Genomic DNA, 18,609 nt, shown 5'->3' with positions numbered 1-18,609 from the left:
TCAAAATAAATATAATTTTCTTAATAGATATAGAAAACCAAAATCATAAAAAGTTTTAGGTGTGAGTTTGGAAACTGGAAGGTAGACATTATTAAAAGTTATGGAATGTTGGTACAATATAGCACAATGAAGATAAGCATTTACTTATTTTTATTGTGATTCTTCTTTCTACATAGTGAAGAATCAAAAAGTTTCTAGAATTGTTACTCATATTTAACCCTGGAGCTATGGGTTGGTGTGCCATTGGTACAGACTGAGCTTTCTATAATGTCATTGGTACCATTGGATACAGACTCATATTTTTATTATTTATTTGGAAGTAAGTCAGAATTTTCACATGAAATTACAACTTTAACTCTCCAAGCGTCCATCATCAATATTTTTGACGACTCAGACTTTCACTAAACGTCATCATCAAAAATTTTGATGTTATTTAAACTCATTTTACTGATGCTAATGCCGATCAAATCGCATTATAACCTATACCGTTCAAAACTCGATGAGTTTTTCTTTATGTTTAGTGGGTTTCTGATTTCTCGTACTCTGTACCAAACATTAGTCTACATAATTTTCATCAGCTGTATTTTCCAGCAAATGTGATATATACATGCGAATTTCGCTATTTACAGTCCTTGTTTTCGTTTCAATTTGTTGTTATATAGTTATTAATTCGTTAAATTATATTATTGTATGTAAATATTGTTTATGTTTTAGATAAAAGATGATAACTATTTTGACTTTCTTTTATATATATAAGTATTATGAATTGCTAAAATAACTTACAGTAATGTATATTAATTTCTGTATTCATGGCAAAATTTGCTAAATGTTGTATTGCTACTGTATTTAGTATAATATAAAAAGTAAAACATTGTTATATCAACGTGTTATATAACTACTGCAAGTAGGACAAAATTTCAAATGTGCACTTATTTATAAAAATATGTTTTCAAAAGATTATTAATATAAACAGTTCAAAATTATACATTTCTGTCTTCAGAACACAATTTCCAACAATTTGGCTATTCAACATTTTGAATATGTGTAATATTTTAAATAAATATGCATACTTTATTGTAAATTTTGTTTTTATTTTCTGTTTAACTTCTTTATAATTTTCAAACAAAGACATTGTTTTTTGTAACTTCATAGTTACAGTCTGAAAGCACAGTTCTTTGCAAAAATGTTATTTAAAACTTTATATTTAAGTTACTATTTAGATTATAAATTTTACAAGGACAGTCCGCAAAACCTCACAAAACAGGTATGCATTTTAAAAAATATGATGGACTCTCAGACACTTTACAGAAGATATGTACTTTAAAACCTACTTGTATTCGGCTGACTGTGACCTAAGTTTCGTATTTACGAGCTCCATATTTGGCCAACTGTGTTGTCTAAGACGCGTTCAATTGTTTATGCCATGCTTAGAGATTTTAAATGCAGAAATAAGCCAAATAAATTGTCTTACTGTTGTAAAATTGGGTTTTAAATCTTTAGAGCCCAAAATTAACCCTCCAAGTGCTGGTTAGAACTGCCTTAAGTGCTGGGCATTTTTCAGTATGTTTGCAAGCGTTTAGAAAGTTTTTTTTTATATACTGTTACCTTAATGTAAATACTACATATTATATATCATTATTTTCAGGAAAGATCACAGAATATGATAATAATACTTATATGACTTACCTTTACATGGTAAAATATTGCTGAATGTAAATCTTGACAAAAAAAAAAAAAAAGTTTTTATTTTTTCACTTTGAGCTTAGATATCATTTCACCAAAGTTATGAAAATAAAAATCCAAGATATACAAGTTGTAGGTAATTTAATAATGAACCCAAAAGTATATACATCTTATGGGTTTACATATTGACAGAATTCACTCAGAGCAAAAAACGATAAATTGTAACACGTAAAAAATCAGTGATATTTGAAACATTGTGTACTACATTGTAACATGTAGTCTTTCTTCACTTTCACGTCTCAAAATGTGTTCAGTTCACAAAATATCACAATTAAAATCAACAATAAACTAAAATAATTAATTAAAAAAATATATTATGTACATAAATTTACATAACATACGACCGAACCGTATGACTTGGAAATAAACATACGCTTAGAAACAGCTGTCGTATAGCGCCGGTCTTTGAGCAAAGACGTGCTCCATAGAGTATAACGAGTTCCGCATTTCTTCTAGTTTAATACTATATAAAATAGTTCGTGATATTCCGTAATATATAGCCACTAGCGTGGTTTAAAGAGATCGCGTTTCTGACATCGCGCTCCGCGAGGTCAGCACTGGAAACAGGTACGCTAACATCGCGCTACGCGATGTCAGCACCTGGAGGGTTAAGTGAATTGTCATAGCTTTTACTTTTTATATTATTTTTACACGAGTGCCTGAAATTAATTTTTGTTGCTAAGCAACTTACAATTGAAAATGATTTCCTCAATTATCTAATTGTAGCATGCTTTTAATCTATTACTAATCCAAAAGGTACTTAATAACTTACATTTTAGCTATCTTGGATTGTTAAGTTCCAGATTATTGTATATCCTTAAAATAACAAAAACTTTAAAAAATGTTTTAAATAAAAAATTATACTTTTTGAAAAAATAAATGCTTTTTGGTACAAGACTAACACGACTCTAATCTATAAGTTTAGCTGAAAAAACTCATATAAAACATATATCAAATAATATTGTTTTAAAGCATGCAATAGCGTTGAAAATCCCTTTAGAAAAAAATTACTGGCAGATCCAGGGTTTAAGTAGGTGTTTGCTGAAATATCTCTTCTACAATTTAGTGGCTCAGTAAAAGAGTCAAGCCCTCTACTTTTTTCTGTTACTGGCAATAGTGTCTAAAAAAGTATGTTTTGTGTGGTGGTCGTAGAGAAAACACCTTATGTCATCACATGGTAAAACTGTAAAAAACGAAACACATTTTAGTCAATAGCACCAATAGTTGAGCAGAAATTTCTCTAACACTCAATATTATAATTTTCTACGAAGTTGCTGTAATAATTCACAAATGCATGCAAAAATTTTAATCTCATGAAAGAAAGAGGTCAAAATCTTAAATATTCATAAACAATTAAATACAGTAAGTAAAATTTCATCTTTTTATAATTTGCGTGAAACTAAGTTTGAAAAACAGCAAAATCAAGCTTGTTTTTTTAGAGCTTTTGACTTGGATTTACGTGGAAAATTCATTGGAAAATGTATGAACACTGTTACAAAACTAATCATACAGTTTAATTCCTCATTCAATAATTTAGGAGTTATCGTATTACAACTTTGAATTTTAATGAGAAAATTAATTTAAATTTGAATTTTTTGCAAAAATGTAAAAAAGTGAAAAAAATTTGAAATCAGAAAATATGCTGTGAATTAATAGTATTCTAATCTTTATTTCTTTACACTATAATATAATAATTACCTAATGGAACAAGAAACATAAATTATAATTTACATAATTAATTATATTTAAATAATTTATAAATTAAATTAAATTCATACAAATCTATCACATATTCTGTGCAAAATTGGTGGTGTATGTAGTATAAAAGGAAAAAATGCTCTGTGTCGCTGAGATAAAAAAATTAAATTTCAGCTATTACTAATATCAAGTACTTAAAGCAGAACAGTCCACAATTTTACCCATTTCGCTTTTGCAACAGTAAATGTAGCATTTGCAACAACAATTAGTGATATGTGAGGTTGGAATCGACATAAGGTCTAAGATCGATTTTTCAAGAGATCAACAATAAGAAACACCACTGAGATGTTGTATTTGTTTGAGGCTAGACTTTTATTTTGGTGAAAAAGACGACTTGTAAAAGCTGAAACAGGAAGACTATTTTTAACATCTAACATGGCACTAGAAGAACGGTTAATTCCATCATGTGCCTTATGAATAGTATAAAAAAATTCAAATACCTGTTGTTTTTGTGGCATCTGCAACCTGCACTCAATTATGCCCTAACTTGCTCTCGTCCTGAGGTCGGTCCATTCGGACCACCTTGGTCCCGAGGTTGAAGTACGCGAGGTACTCCACCTTCTCCGGCTCTGTATCATAATGGTAATGGCCTGCCTCACCGTGATCGCTCAGTGCGTGGAAGTGGATCACACGCAAGTTCAGCCCCTGTGACGTCCAACAGAGAAAAAAATAATCAACTAACTACATTTTTATGATTAACCGGATTAAGAGTGATAACTGGAACAAAAAACATGATTCTCTAAATTACATAAAATGACAAACATATAAAGATTACAGGTGTTTTACACATAATTTGTGACAGGTCAAATAACGACATTTGAATATTCGCAAGGAATTGGCAGACTGTGACGTCAGTGAATCACATGTTGTCGGAATTGAAATTTATTTAATTAATAATGGAGAAATATATTAAACTTTATACGGGAACAAATTTAATTAATTAAAATGAGTTATACATAACCAAAATTCGTGTTTTACAAAAGTACTAAATAAAATTACGCAGAAAAGCCAATTGTGGGATAAAATGACTTGCGTATTGATGACGTCAGAAAGCACATGTTGCTAAAAATTTAAATAAAAAAGCTTTAGAAAAATAATAAAAGAAAATAGAAAGACTTAAATTGATCAATTATAGTGAACGTGATAAATTTCGACAATTATAAGAAAAGAATCAAATTATATTCAATCGTGAAGACGTTGATTTGAACGGGAGAGGGGATGAACATTGTGTGAACCGGTATGCGTAGTTTTATACAGAGAATCCTTCTTCTCTGTCTGGACTTGAAGCAGTAAGGACGTCTACTCGTATAGATCCTCCTAGTACAGTAGTGATGAAATTTGAAACTGTACAATAGTGCATTGAAGTTGTAATTAGGGATGGGATGTTGTGGTAGTGAACAAAAATCAAAGCAAAGTGAGTAGAATTAGACAGTATAATATAAAATAAATTGACGTCAAAGTCATTTGCTTTGTCTTTCATTGAGTATCCCATCTACAAATAAATGTGGTAAGTAAGATAATAAGCTTTAAATTAAAGAATATTACTTTCAAAACTTATTTGATTCAAAGTGATTGATAAGAACAGTGAATATTTTGTGAACTTTATTATGATATAAACAATCATATTGATCAGAACTTTCAATAGAGTAATATTAAGTTTGAACCATTATTCAACCTACTTAAAAAACCTGAAATAAAGACCCAGTGCTAGTGATATATAACGTGTAGCCTACTTTCATTAATACAAACTACACTTTCAACAACACCACAGACATTGAAGTTTGATCGTTACTTAAATATCAACTTGGAATAATATGAGTTAGCCAACACGAAGCAAGTCGCATAACCAATGAGGGGCAGCACACTTTGAATACCGATTGTGAGAAAATTGGGACAACAAACGGGGGCCTGGAACGTAGCAAAATCGCACAGCCAACTTGGGACCTGGAACGTAGCAGAATGGCACAGAAACGTGGGGGCCGTAGCAATATTACTAAATAAAAGGTTACTTACTACACTAATTGTGTAAATTAATCAGACTCAGCAATATGGAAATGACTGTTCTCATTTTAATTCAGATTCTTTATTGCCAAAAACCATAGCAAGAGGCAAAATTCACTGAAAAAATGTATTAAAACAACCGTTAGGATGTAAACTAAGCAATAATAAATTATAAATGTAGACAGTAAAAATAAATTAGAATAAACTCGTAAATTCGTTTAAAAAGTCCTGAGTACACTAGTATTTTCCACTGATTAGACGAAATTAATTGAAAGTGGCACAGCATTGAAGAGCTTTATTGAATTGCTTTTTGGACCTGTTTTTCGAATAATGTTCTGTGTAGACGAATTACTATGTTGTTATTTGTTATTAGATAGGTAACTCAGTTGGAATCTTCAAAAAGTTAAGTTTTTATGAAAAAGGATAGGTGTTTCCATGATGTAATTGGAGAGAAGGTTAACGTATTGTTGCCTAGACTGGAGATAATTAATCTAAACAATGTTACGGTACAGAAGTTAATTCATACCAGTATATGACTGCTACAGGTTTAAAATGAAAAGCCACCTATAGTTCATTTTAACCACTGAACAGTAGCTGTTGCCCTTGGTTGCTGTTACAGATGCAACAACATCATTTATCAAGTCACATATCTGGATATCAGGGTTATCCAGATCAAATTAACAGCAACCATGCAAACATTTTTTGTTGCATTTCAAGTATAATTTGTTTTTCCGTGAACTCAAGTTCAGCGTTTAAATCAAAGTAACAGACCAACAGTGTTGGAGTGAGAGGTTGATAATTTTAGTTTTTGTACAATGTACATGATTGGTTTTAGTCCGACAATAGCATTGGTGTGATAATCGACATAGAAATTGTATCAGCAGCTTGTAACATTAGCCTTTAGTGTAGCAAAGGACAGTGAAAATGAGTCTGATAATGAAGAGCCGGAAGTCATGACTCATTCTGATGCTACGGCACAGCTACACAGGTTAATTTATATTGAGCAGCAACAGTCTGATACAGTCTGTGGAAACGATGATAGTGGAAATGATGACTGGAAATTGTTTGGAAGCAGTGTACCAAAGTTTAACACAAGAAACTGGCTGAGAATTTCACAACATAGTAAATATTTGTTATTTTATGTTTTCTATACAATAAATCTCTAAAAAACAAAATAATAAATTGCCTGTATACTCTTTACAGCTATATTCTGTAACAAATAAATTCATAATCTGTAATTTATTGTGTGTTTAATGTATTCCCGGTCTAACCAGATATTTATTTATTCGAACTACTTTTGGTCCCAAAAAATCCAAATAAACGAGGTTGTACTAGACTGACAACTTGTAGCAATTAAATTTCACTTGCAATAGAAAAACAGATCCGTTGTGCATATGACACTATAAAAAGCATACGTTTCAGTCACAAAAGATGGTGTCAGCATGTCTAGTTAATTGATAGTGGGAGGTATGCTAATAGTTTGAAGAAATTTATACATTTAATTTTTGAGACACGTTTTTAAAACTATTTCAATACGCAGACGGATGTCTTTGACGAGTTTGTAGTGAAAATTGGACAAGCCATAGATACAAAGCCCAAGAGGCTGAGTTTTTCAAAGAAGGAAATTCTCTGTCACTGAGGTAAGACAGTACAATTTCCACTGTTACCAATCCTCAACATTTATTTTACAATTTCCTACGTTTAACTTTAAATAAAAATGGTGAAGTCATATAATTCACAACAGTTTGATTGACCAAAGAAAGTACTGGTGATAGTGATGATTCCAGTAAAAGTAGTAAAATACCCATCCATGCATACTATTGTGACTGGTAATCTAAGCTCTGAGAGAAGAGAATTAAGGAGCGTAGCAGTGAATGAGAAAACAGTGTTGGTGAACCTTAAGTTAAAACTATGCAACATAGAGTCCGGCAGCACTGGGTAAATGATCGCAATTACAAGTTTTCTTTTTAATAAAGTAAGGACATCTTACAAATAACTAAACAATAACAAAACATGTGTGTTTGTGCATTGCTTGTTTTGGTTTAGAGTAGTGAATTAATGGGGTCAAACATTCTTCTTCTTCTTCTAAGGGGCGGCCTATTGCCATGCACTTAAGCCTCAAGGGCCTTTTGCACACTCCGGAAGTATACCACAAGGCCAATCAGTCTACAGTTTCAGCCGTTTTACAAACCGCTGAAAACAACCGATCATGTCCTCCTGGGGCACTACCCTTGTCAGACTACCAAAGATGGCATTCCACTCACGTGCAATAATGCACATTACTGCTTTCAAGTTATTACGGCCGAAAAGGTAACAGGATCTGTCCTGATATTTGTTATAATTAAGTGAAACAAAATATCAAAGCGTTACCTAGTGTTTTTTGTTTCATCAAATGCCCAAAAAATCTTGAAACCCTAACAACACTCTAAATCCTCAAAAACAAACTCTAATAAAACTAATATGTGGAAGTGGTCTTCTAACAGATGATCTTAAAGAGAACTGGTAGACGCCTGAGACTGGCCTATGGTAAGGGTTAATGAGGATGAATTTATTACTTGGTTGTTATGTGATAATAACATAATTATCTATTTTCTTGACAAAATTTAAAATTCAAATTGGGTCAATTTTTATGAAGAATTACTTGCAAAATTAAGTTATTGACAGTCTACGGTTTAACATTGTAAATGTAAAAAAAAATTGTAACAGTTTTCATTTGTTTTTGGGTTTGCTATTTATAATGAAACCACAATATATTTTGTCTTCAAAACTTAATTTATGTTATATATAAATCTGTCATATAATTTCAAATCTATCTAATCTGTATTGGTGTTCTGACAAAATTAGTGTATGTGTTCATAAGTACTAAAATAAATTCCTTAGCAAAATTGGAAACAATATTATCATATAAACATCATCTAAACTGATAAATAAATAACTACTTAAAAGGTAAGCACGCCATTGTAAATGAACACAATACCAGAGTGCAGAAATTACTTCCTTCCAGTTTCTATTGACAATGGTTTATGTGGGAAAGACGCTACTCTGCCGTTGAAGGTTATATCAGCTGACAGTTTTATTGTGGGAAACTCTACACTGTGCACATTTTTCAAAGGTTGAGAACATTTGACTACAGCTTATTTCCGCAGCTAATGCAAGCGAAAAAATCCCCAGAACACTTCACTCTCCTGATGTCTGTACTATCTCCCAACTATTGTAAATGAAAAAGCGTACAGCTTTGTTTCCAGAAATTTATATTCTTTTAAAACTCAAATAATGAAACTAAATACAAAAAAATAGTTAAAAAACAATGTTTAAATACATATTGAAAATATATTTTATTGTAAGATTGCTACTATTTTTGAACAATCTAAAACACCAATAATATTTACCAGCAATCACATATACTTCAGAAAGACTTGACTAAAACCATTAATAAAATAAGAACATTTTTAAGGCAAAATTATAATGAAACATTTTACAGAAATGAAAGAATAGATGGGACACAATTGCTAATTTTGGGAATGCCAAAATATTTTTCCACCTGCTAAGATGTCAATAATACGATTAGGTAAAATAAGAATCTTTTACTCTTGAAAGATTAATGTAGAAGATTATATATGAAACCTGTTCATTTTTGTCAAATGTCTCATTTGTAGCACAAAACCAATAGATTTGAGTTGTGGGTTTCCAAAAATTTAAGTGGGAGCAGTTTGATAACAAATTTGTGTGAAGTTTTCTTTATAATGTTTAATCACACGTTTTTAGCACTAAAATCTGAGTTTACACCATGTAAAACACATTTCCAGGTATTTTTTATGGCATTCCAAAAGAATTGATAAGTTTCTTCTTCGTCAAAATATTGAACAAGCGTAATTTATTTTGTTTTACTAATTATACAGTTTTCTTTGCAAAACTAATTGTTATTTTATTAACCTATTTTTCAAGGAATTAAAAATGTGAAATCTAACAACATAATACATTTCACCTATACAGAAAAAGTCCAGATGTCAACCTCGGTTTAATCCTTATCAGGTTGTATAATGTTTTACGAACCGGATCATTGGTGACGAAAGTGCCCAGAGCGACGAGCGGTGGGTTCATGCTGTAGAATCGCAACCAGTTGTTGACCTTCTCCTCAGTGTCCAAAGGTGTAGTTGTAAAGTCTGCCATGATGTGCTGCTTCACCTTGCTGCCGTTCACAAGGAACGTACCTCCAACTCCTAGGGAATGTCATTATCATAAGCGCAACTAGCAAGAAAGTAATACCAACTTTCTATAACCTTTTTCCAAACATTTGACCAATGGAAACCACAATATTTGTTGTGATCTACATAAATGATCATCATCCACATATTAAACAGGGCCAAATAGTTATGCACGCTGATGATTGCACACTTCAGGTATCTTAGTCATCATACTTTTCACTCACCTAGTCCTCTAATCGGAGTGTAGAGGAGTGATACAATTTGTTTTCTTATAATAGACCTTAACTGCAACCAAACATCATTTATACATTTCAGTTTTAAGAGTGGATCACCTATGAACATAGACTCCATTATTCTCTCTAACAAATCATCTCTTTTTGACCAATCCACTGGATTTTCACATGGCCTCTCAGCTTGGAGTTCCACATGGAAAATGTTTCTTACCATCTTTATTTCATGTGCTTTGCTCCGAACCACCTCTCCTGGGTCTGTTACCTTCGGCTGCTCATCACCGTATATTTCTCCAATGTAAATTCCATATTACCATATGGGGTAGCATTTTGGGGGACAAAAAAAGGCAAGAATTTTATTGAAATTTTCAGAATGCAGAAATGGTGCATTAGAGCTGTTTAAAGATTAACAACCAAGTTATGCAGACCTGATTTTAAATCACTGACAGCATTCTGACCCTTGCACGCTTTGTGGGTTGAGTGCTCCATTTTTGTACCAGAAACTACCAAGAAACCGTAGCCTCTTCACTGTCAGTGGGTTTTATCACTTGTACAATATGAGAGACTGGCCATGCTGGCGGTTCACAGCATTCCACCATAGGGTATGAAAAAGAGCCTTACACCTATGCGTGAAAATCCATAATACCTTGTCCACTTACATTAAGGATTCAAATTCAGAACTTGCCTTTAAAAGTAAATTAAAAACATCTTTCCTAGAAAGAATGCTATATACAATAAATTAAGGATATCTTCTGATAGCAACTTAATAATATCAATAATTATTAATAATAATATCTTCTTTTTTCTACTATTGTATATTTTAACAAGCATTGCTTTAGTCCCAACTATTGTACTTATAACAACCTCACCCTCTTGTGAAGCCTTTTCCATTAAGGTCAAATAGAAAGATAGAAAGTTGCACTGAAATTGCAGGGCTAAGTTGCATGTAGGGAACTTGTGCACATGAGAATCTCCATCTGCAGAATAGAAGCAATTAGTATTTTTATTGATACTAATCACAGGTACCTTTGAAAGTTTTACATTTTCTGTTTTAACTCCAAACTTGACTGAGGTTGTTATCAGATCATTTTCTTCAACTATGTCAGATGAGTTCCTGATCATGAGGGAGTTGTGGTGAATGAAATGACTGAAACCTAGGATCACAACCGTTCTGTGAGATTCCTACACGTGAGTCCTCTAGAGCTTTTTCGAGATGGATGCACATTGAACATGTGAATAGGTGGAGGATACAGTTGGTATTAACCCATTGCGGATCGTATTGTTTTGGCGCGCGGGCACGAATTAAGTTACGATCAGCGGCTGCATGAACAGCAATGGTGCGCCACAGTACTGCTCACTATTGTATACTATAAAATTCAGCTGTGAAGGTATTCGTTCAGGTGGGACATGGGCCTACTGGTGTATCCTTGATGTAGGAACTATAACACGCGAGCAAGGTTCCGGGGTGGCAGGGATAATGTCTGAATCATAGTCTAAATAAAGTGGCTCGGGCGAAGCGATTACAACATCCGGGCCATTGTCTAGACTAAACCCGCTAACATGTACGTCTGCATCATTTAGTTCTGTGTCACTAACCTCAAAAGTATTATAATAACAACTGAGGAAAACATCCAATCAGAAGCGCTAAAAAGCAGAGAGTAAACTCATATGAATGATTTTTCAACTTCGATATACAACTATGATTTGTAGGATATTTATAAAACCTTTGAAAACTCTAAACATAGACCGTTGTTAAACACTCTTAGTTGAAAAGTGAAGACGATCGCCCGATCTATCAGACGTTAATAGAACTATTTGGAGGGAAACTTAAAAGCAGACCGCTTTTGCGACCTGAGCTCGTCAGTGATCCGCAATGGGTTAAGGATGAGTAAACTGGTGCACTATTTCAAGTATATAGGTCAGTTCATTATCAATATATGTCGTGCAGACAGACAGAAAGAAATCAAATATTTCCAACCCCTTAAGTGATAGCCTTTGCTAATCTTATGTTTTATGAATTAATCCATGTATAAAAACAATGTAAAAAATCTATTGAAGACTCTTGGAGCAATTGGAAAAACTTATAAATATTAATAAACTTAAATAATACATAACATTTCCAATTTATTTATTTTTCGTGGGAGGCCTTTCTGATGAGGAAACCTTCGGTTTCGAAAGGCCTCGCATGAAAATTAAATAAATTGGAAATGTTATGTATTGTTTACATTTATTTAAAAATATTTAAAAAAATGTATTAACCCATTCAAGACATTGGACGGGCAGTTTCCGTCCTTCACTTCGCGCGGCCCCAACGACTAAAGACGGGCCGCGCCCGTCCGCTAGACGCGACATCGACGTAGTTGAATATATTGCCGATAGATCGCAGAGGCATTCACATTTGCTGCATATTTTGTTCTCAATATTCTAGTCTATGTTTTTTCTTCTTCTTCGTTGCTGAAAATCATCTGATATTGCCTCAAATCATCTTGGCAAAACAGCTTTCTTTCGTTTGTAAACAGTCAAGATGGCGTCTCGCGACCGGAATGATGTGTTCGTAAATTCGGTTGATTTTGCGGCTTACGTTGCTAATGTTTTAGATGAAGTGGTGATGAGGAAAGTGACAGTGAACAAGATTACATGATACATGAAAATAATTAAATGTCTGATGGTACAAATGTTGACAGCAGTGATAATGAAAGTGACGATAACCCACCGGCTAGGCCTTGTGATTTTGCGTGAAGTGTTGGACCAAATACTGTTAGTACAATGCGTTTTACCGGCAATCATGGAATAAATCCTATCATTTCGAGGCAGTTAAGAGAAAACTGCACTGAATCAGATGTGTTCAATCACTTCTGTGATGAAACCTGTTGGGCTCAGGTAACCCTTTGGTAGGCTTCCCGCTTGTGGAGAATCACCACTGCGCCTTCAAGGAAAGTTTTGGGGGCATTATATTGAAAAGATACCTCCAACCACCAAAGCCAGGCCCTCAATAAAATGTAAAGTTTGTGCCTCACAGGGGAAAAGAAGTGAAACGGTGTGTGTACCAATGTAAAAAGTGTCATGTTCTACTTCATCTGGAAACATGTTTTGAGGTGTTTCACACCCAAATCAACTTCTAAAGATGTATATTAAAAATTTTTAAATGGTGTAAATATATTTATATTAAAAAAAAAACTAACATTTTGTATTCATACAATAACAAGACTAGAGTAAATTTATAATATTCATAGCATGTTATACAGTAAGTGTTATGCAAAGTGCACCTGTCCTTACACAAAAGCATGGAAAATATCCAGTTCTGTAGTCCAAAAATTATAGTAATTTATTCAGTCACGAATAAATATATTAAAAAACACAATATTTAAAAAATCTATGCAAAACAAAATAAAAATGATTTTCCAAGTTAATTGTTACTGTTTTCTAGTGTTATGCAAATATTAATGGCAGTTGTTATGAAATGAAAAATAAAATGGAACTTGACTTTATTAGGGGTGAAATTAGGACCATGAAGTCCCTTCTTCCTTAACCTCAGTACAATTATCATATTATGGAAACAATAGAATTTAATAGAAAAGAAAGTAATGACTAAACAAAATAACACAAATTTAACTTAAATAGCATATTGACCAACACAACTTAAAATAATAGTACTCAACATAAGTCAGCATGTACAATAACAAAAAGCAAAGCATAGTCAATAATGAAAGCAATCTTACAAAATTACAAATCTTACGCAACATTTCTGCAACCGCTATCCTGAAACGAGAATGCACACTAAGAGTTTTTATGTCATTGGGAAGTGAATCCCACAGTTGGCAAGCAGAAACCGTAAAAAATTTATTGAAGAAACTGGAAAAATGGATAGGAATATATAGAAGAAATGCTTCTTATTAGTCGTTCACTATATTGGAAATTAAATTACATCTTTCAGACAGATAAATAGTTAAGTAGTTGTGATGTATAGAAACTCAAAAATAAAGTCACGAGTTTAAAGCATACCTAACTTCTGCAGCCACATGTTGAAATATTCAGTTTTTTTATGGGTCAGCAACACTGTTTTGCAGCTAAAATGTAAATTAAAATGTTTATATTTTATTTCTGTAGTAACAGTTATTAACTACTGTTATACATTATAACGTACATTACTTATATCATAGATGTTTTTATGTAGGTAATTTTATAACAAAAATTGTGCTGCAATAATTACTTGTGTGTGTTATTGTTTTTTTACTATAGTAATGTAAATGGATACCAACAAATTCATTACATTAACCTGACACCAAACCGAAGGTAACATGACAGGCCATCTACTCTCCTTTCCCAACGGTTTTGTGACGAGATGGTAACAAATAAATCGGCTACGCATCATGTAATCTGTCTCTTTACATGTTTAACCACTCAGCACACAAACTTACCAATAGCTTTTCCAGGAAACCCTTTCAGGAGGCTGTCTCTGGCAGCCGTCACAAAGTCGGATGTCCCCTTGCGTTTGGCGCAGTGCACCCTTAACACCTGGGACAGTGACACAACGTTCATAACAACACGTCACACAATCATCACAAGAGTTGAAGAAAGATTCATATACTGTCGCCACAGACAACAATAAGCTATGGCAAACTTTGGTGTATATTTACTCCTTTATATGTTAACCCTCCTGTGGTTACTATACAATTGCTACTGGTATAACCAATTTTGTAATATTTGCTGCTTTATTTTTTAAAATTGCTAAAAATACTATATTAGAAAGACAATATAGGCTATTATACATAATTTTATTCAGAATATTCTATATAGTTCAAATATCTTAAAAATTACTAATCATGTAGACTGAAAAAAAGTCAATTCAGATGGATAGAAAAGGCTTTTCCTGAGCCCTGTGATGTGGACCCCAGAAAACTAGCAGAGTTCTGTTATAGCTTGCAGCTTGATGGGAATTAATAGTTAGGGGAGCACAAAAGATCTCAGGTCGTATTGATTGGGCTTGTTAAGAATCAAGAATTTTTATTGTTGTCCCACATTAAGCATTAACAATGTCACAGAATTGACATGAATTATGCTACATAATTTGTCATATTTCATTATAACTAGTTTCTTATAGCTAAATTAAAATTTCTTTATAACTGGTTTTAAATTTATTTAAAATTTAATATCATTAAAATCATTTAAGTACACCTCTTCAACTGAATAAAAAGCTTTCATTTTCAGCCACTTAACCAAAACATTCTTAAAGTTCTTAATGCAAACAACTATGTTGGAACTTGCTTAACCAGTATGTATCTCACATCAAGTAGATTTGCAGATCTGGTATTGTGAGAGTGTACAGAATTTCTTAAACTAAACAAGGTCAGATTTTCTTTGATGTAAATTAGACTCTGTAAAATGTAGATACTAGGCAATGTTAGTATGCCTAATTCTATAAAGAAAGGTCTGCAAGAATCTCTCTCACTAATGTTCAAGAGGCAGAGGATAGCTTTCTTTGGATATTTAAAAACTTCCTCTGCACCAGCAGAGGTGCCCCAAAGAATAGTGTCATATAAAAGGTGACAGTGAAAAATAGGCATTGATAAGTAAACTAAAACTTGTACATAACTTAAGTTTCTTTAGACAAAAAATGACTCTGGAAAGGCGGGAGCAGAGAGTTGGTATGGGCACCCCAGGTAAGCGTGAAATCTAAATTAAGTCCTTAAAGCTTAACTGATTTATTTTCAGAGTCTGTTGGCCTACTGCTTAGACTAAAAACAATTTTTTCTGTTTTTTCTTGGTTGACCTTTCTTTAGTTTATTTGCATGAAACCATAATCATGACCAGATGTTAACAGAGTTGTGTCATCTGTATAGAGTATGGTTCTGTTAGGCACAAAGTTAGGCAGGTCGTTTATAGAGACAGTAAATACGAAGGGACCCAGGACAGAGCCCTGAGGCACTCCACAAGTAACATGTTGAAGGCTAAACTGGTCTTCACCTATTTTTACAAACTGTGAGCGGTCAGACAGGTATGAAATAAACAGAAACAGTTCTTTATGCTCAACACCATAGTAACGTAATTTTTCTATGACGTTACTATACTATGTTGTTAGCCATACCTCAACAGGAACAAAGGAAATAAACAAATTCTGCAATCCAGGATTGTCCACAAAGTGGGTTGAAGTACTCTCTACTTGACTTGTAATCTACAGAACACGTATTAGCAGTAAGATTGCAACCATTTTCTTTATAAATCACACATGCAGTTATGGGTAAATTGGTAAAGAATACAAAGTTATTCACTTTCTCTTGAAACACATAACAATTTAAATTTAAATTAAATAACGCTTCCAATACCAATACAGCCAGAATAACAATTTCTATTTGCAACAATAAATAGACATAGGTCATACGTGAACTCACTTTGCCTGGTTTTCCTTCGCTCACGAACAGGTTGGCCAATAGAGCAAACGAAGTCACTGAGTCTTGCAGTGTCTCGGTGACAAACTCATTTCCTTTGCTCTCATCTTTCAACTTTGCGATCTGCGACAGCTGGCGCACCTCACCATCCTTCACCACGAGGTTGGCTACCAGCTGTGAAAGAACGATAAAGTTCAAGTTCATACATAGAAACATAATAGCGTTTCTAACTGGAGATAATATAAATACAATACTGTTAAGTCATGATGCATCACAATTAGGAAAAGAAAACATGATTACAGTAATTTACAATGTACAAAAATAAGAACACAACATTTCAAGAACTGACATCAGTTATCTTCTTCAGGTGTCAAACCCTATTACATAATGTTAGGTGGGCATGAAATTAAAAAATTCAAAACACAAAGAGTTGAATGCATCAAAGTCGAGGAAAGATGTACGTAAGGGCATATGCATGGAACTGTAGTGAAAATAATAACATCACTAGGCACACATGAGAATGTTACATGAACTACACCAAATGAACACTTTAGGTGTATGTAATCAACTGGTGATAGATAGCCTTATTAAAACAAATTGTGAAACCGTAATAACTAGTTTACTGTCTAATTAAAAAAAAATCAAAATTTCACTTAACATACCAACTAAAAATAAACAATACAAAATAATTGATTATCTCTATGTATAAAAGTCACTCATCCACCACTCATCACTAATTTTACAACTTCCCAATGTCTCAGAAAGATGCAATTTGGCATATAAAGCCTCATGGCTTCAATGGAAAAACTGAAGAAAGATGAAAAAATCATAGGGAATGGAGCAGTTGCAGCCCCTAAAAGAACTATCCTCTTTTTTTAATCTTCATGATATAGAAAGATGAAATTTGACACACACTTGTCTCGTGTTTTCAAAAGACAAATTAAAGATTTGTCATGAATATCGACCACTCAAAGAGGTTGAAATGGAGTCGCAACCCCTAGAAGAACTATGCTCTATATTTAATCATCCCGATATCATAGAAAAATGAAATTTGACACACACTTGTCTCGTGTTTTCAAAAGACAAATTAAAGATTTGTCATGAATATCGACCACCCAAAGAGGTTGAAATGGAGTCGCAACCCCTAGAAGAACTATGCTCTATATTTAATCATCCCGATATCATAGAAAAATGAAATTGACACACACTTGTCTTGTGTTTTCAAAAGACAAATTAAAGATTTGTCATGAATATCGACCACCCAAAGAGGTTGAAATGGAGTCACAAACCCTAGAAGAACTATATTTAATCATCCAGATATCATAGAAAAATGAAATTGACACACACTTGTCTCATGTTTTCAAAAGACAATTTAAAGATTTGGCATGAAGATCGGCTACCCAAAGGCTATTTTAACCCTTCCCGGGTCAATGACGGTTATATACGCCTAACTTAACTTTTCCCGGGGGTCATATGCGTATATTTACGCATACACTTATTTTGGCCAAGCATCAAATGCGTGTATATACGCATAATCATGTTTATGAATATCCTTATTATTTGTAGTTGCCAGCTATTCCAGCTTATCGGGAACATAATAAAAGTAGTTTGTGCCGGAGTGACTTGAGCTGTTTGGGGGGGGGGGAGGGGCTTTAGCGGCAACTGAATGAAGGTCATTGTCGGTTGCCTCTTTGTTTACTGAGTCCTTCTCCACTTGGCGTACTGAACTGAAGTTGTTAGACTGTTTCATACTCGGTCATACTTATTGAATTGATGTAGATGAAATTTATAATGTTCGTTGCCTTAGAATAAGTCATGAATATTTTATTCCTACATCCCACCCAATCTCCTTTGTTATATGATTATTTTTTACATTATTTGTTTTGTATGTTAACCCTAATTATGTAATACATACTTGTTTTTAATCATAAAATATTTTTTATTATGCTAAACCTAAACATCAATTATATTTATATACGCACGTCAATTCGTGAAAGGGTCAATGAAGCTTATATACGCATACTGGTCTGTCACACAAAAAAAGGTGGCAATAATTATTTATGGATAGATTTCCAATTTTCCATGACAGGTAAGCAATTTAAAATCAAATTGAATAGTTTTGGTCAAAAAATTTTTTCCCCCCAACACATGAATAATAGGCAATCTAAGGCTTCAGTAAGTTGACACTGGAAGGGTCAATGATTGAAGAAAAACTTTTGGCTATATTTTTAAGAAATTATTGATAGTTAAAAAAGCATTTTGGATCAAAGTAAACTTTTCAGAACC

At 33.1% G+C, this 18,609-nt stretch overlaps 1 protein-coding gene across 2 annotated transcripts in view; it reads right to left on the bottom strand.

Moving 5' to 3' along the window:
• Window positions 1-2,357: 2,357 nt before the first annotated feature.
• Window positions 2,358-18,609, bottom strand: part of LOC124367990 (ester hydrolase C11orf54 homolog) — a 42,003-nt gene continuing 25,751 nt past the window's right edge. For both annotated transcript variants that reach the window (XM_046825254.1, XM_046825255.1), the window contains exons 4-8: window positions 16,327-16,497; window positions 14,356-14,452; window positions 9,556-9,722; window positions 3,942-4,146; window positions 2,358-2,926 (exon numbers count right to left, since the gene is read on the bottom strand). In XM_046825254.1, coding sequence (XP_046681210.1) covers window positions 3,973-4,146; window positions 9,556-9,722; window positions 14,356-14,452; window positions 16,327-16,497 — 609 coding nt within the window. In that variant the 3' untranslated portion in view covers window positions 2,358-2,926; window positions 3,942-3,972. The remainder of the gene's footprint in view (window positions 2,927-3,941; window positions 4,147-9,555; window positions 9,723-14,355; window positions 14,453-16,326; window positions 16,498-18,609) is intronic.

The sequence above is a fragment of the Homalodisca vitripennis genome, chromosome 8 (genome assembly GCF_021130785.1).
Source record: "Homalodisca vitripennis isolate AUS2020 chromosome 8, UT_GWSS_2.1, whole genome shotgun sequence".
Lineage (NCBI taxonomy): Eukaryota > Metazoa > Arthropoda > Insecta > Hemiptera > Cicadellidae > Homalodisca > Homalodisca vitripennis.
The sequence above is the reverse complement of the archived record's forward strand: the minus strand, read 5'-3'. Positions and strand labels throughout refer to the sequence as shown.